At 42.6% G+C, this 841-nt stretch overlaps 1 protein-coding gene across 1 annotated transcript in view; it reads right to left on the reverse strand.

Annotated features, from left to right (window-relative positions):
- The window catches only part of LOC119592130 (large neutral amino acids transporter small subunit 2-like), a gene marked incomplete in the record, with an annotated part of 120,358 nt that overhangs the window by 13,259 nt on the left and 106,258 nt on the right, over positions 1-841 (reverse strand). The window contains 1 exon segment of the mRNA XM_037940949.1: positions 125-248. Coding sequence (XP_037796877.1) covers positions 125-248 — 124 coding nt within the window.

Here is an 841-nt window from a genome sequence, read left to right on the forward strand (position 1 = left end):
CCAATAGAAAGAGAGCTCCTTAGAACAACATCATTAAAAAAAAAAAAACTCATTACAACAACATAAAAAAACACATAAAGACAGCAGTCCCAAAGCCCGCAACCGGCTTCCGTCCAATACTAACCACAGCCACGGCCTCCGACCCGAGGACCTCCGCGGGTGACAGCGTGGTGTAGAAGGCCACGTTCGCGAGCACGTAAACCACGGTCACCAGGGAGATGGAGATGTAGATGGCTTTGGGCAAGTTCCTGCGAGGGGGAGGAAAAAAGGGCGTTAGTTGATAAGTTTTTTTTTTTTTATAAGTGTTTAAGTAATCGTATGTAAAGTGGTAGGTGTAAAGTGGTTGCCTGGTTATTTGGATTGTTTGTAAGTGTTTAAGTGATCGTATATTAAGTGTTAAGTGTAAAGTGGTTGACTAGCTATTTGGATTGTCGTTTATAAGTGTTTAAGTAATCGTATATTAAGTGTTAAGTGTAGATTGGTTGACCAGTTTGCTGGATTGTCGTTTATAAGTGTCTAAGTAATGGTATATAAAGTGTTAAGTGAAAAGTGTTTGACTAGTTTGTTGGATTGTCACCCGGATGGCGCAAAGTTACTGACGGGTTGTGATGAATATCTCTGGGCGGGTTGGCCATGGGTGAGGGAGCAACCGAAGAGATTTTGGTAGTAGAGCTGGGTTGATTGTGGTGGCGTTGGCTTTGTTTGTTTGCTTTAGGTTAAAGTAGATTTGTGGTAAAAGTAGATTTGTAGTTGGCGTGGGAGGAGGGCAGATTCTCGTAGATTTCTGGGGTGAAATAAGAAGGGGAAAGGAGGCTTGATTAAGGAAGATCTTGGGAGTAGG

Source organism: Penaeus monodon, chromosome 29, assembly GCF_015228065.2.
Source record: "Penaeus monodon isolate SGIC_2016 chromosome 29, NSTDA_Pmon_1, whole genome shotgun sequence".
Lineage (NCBI taxonomy): Eukaryota > Metazoa > Arthropoda > Malacostraca > Decapoda > Penaeidae > Penaeus > Penaeus monodon.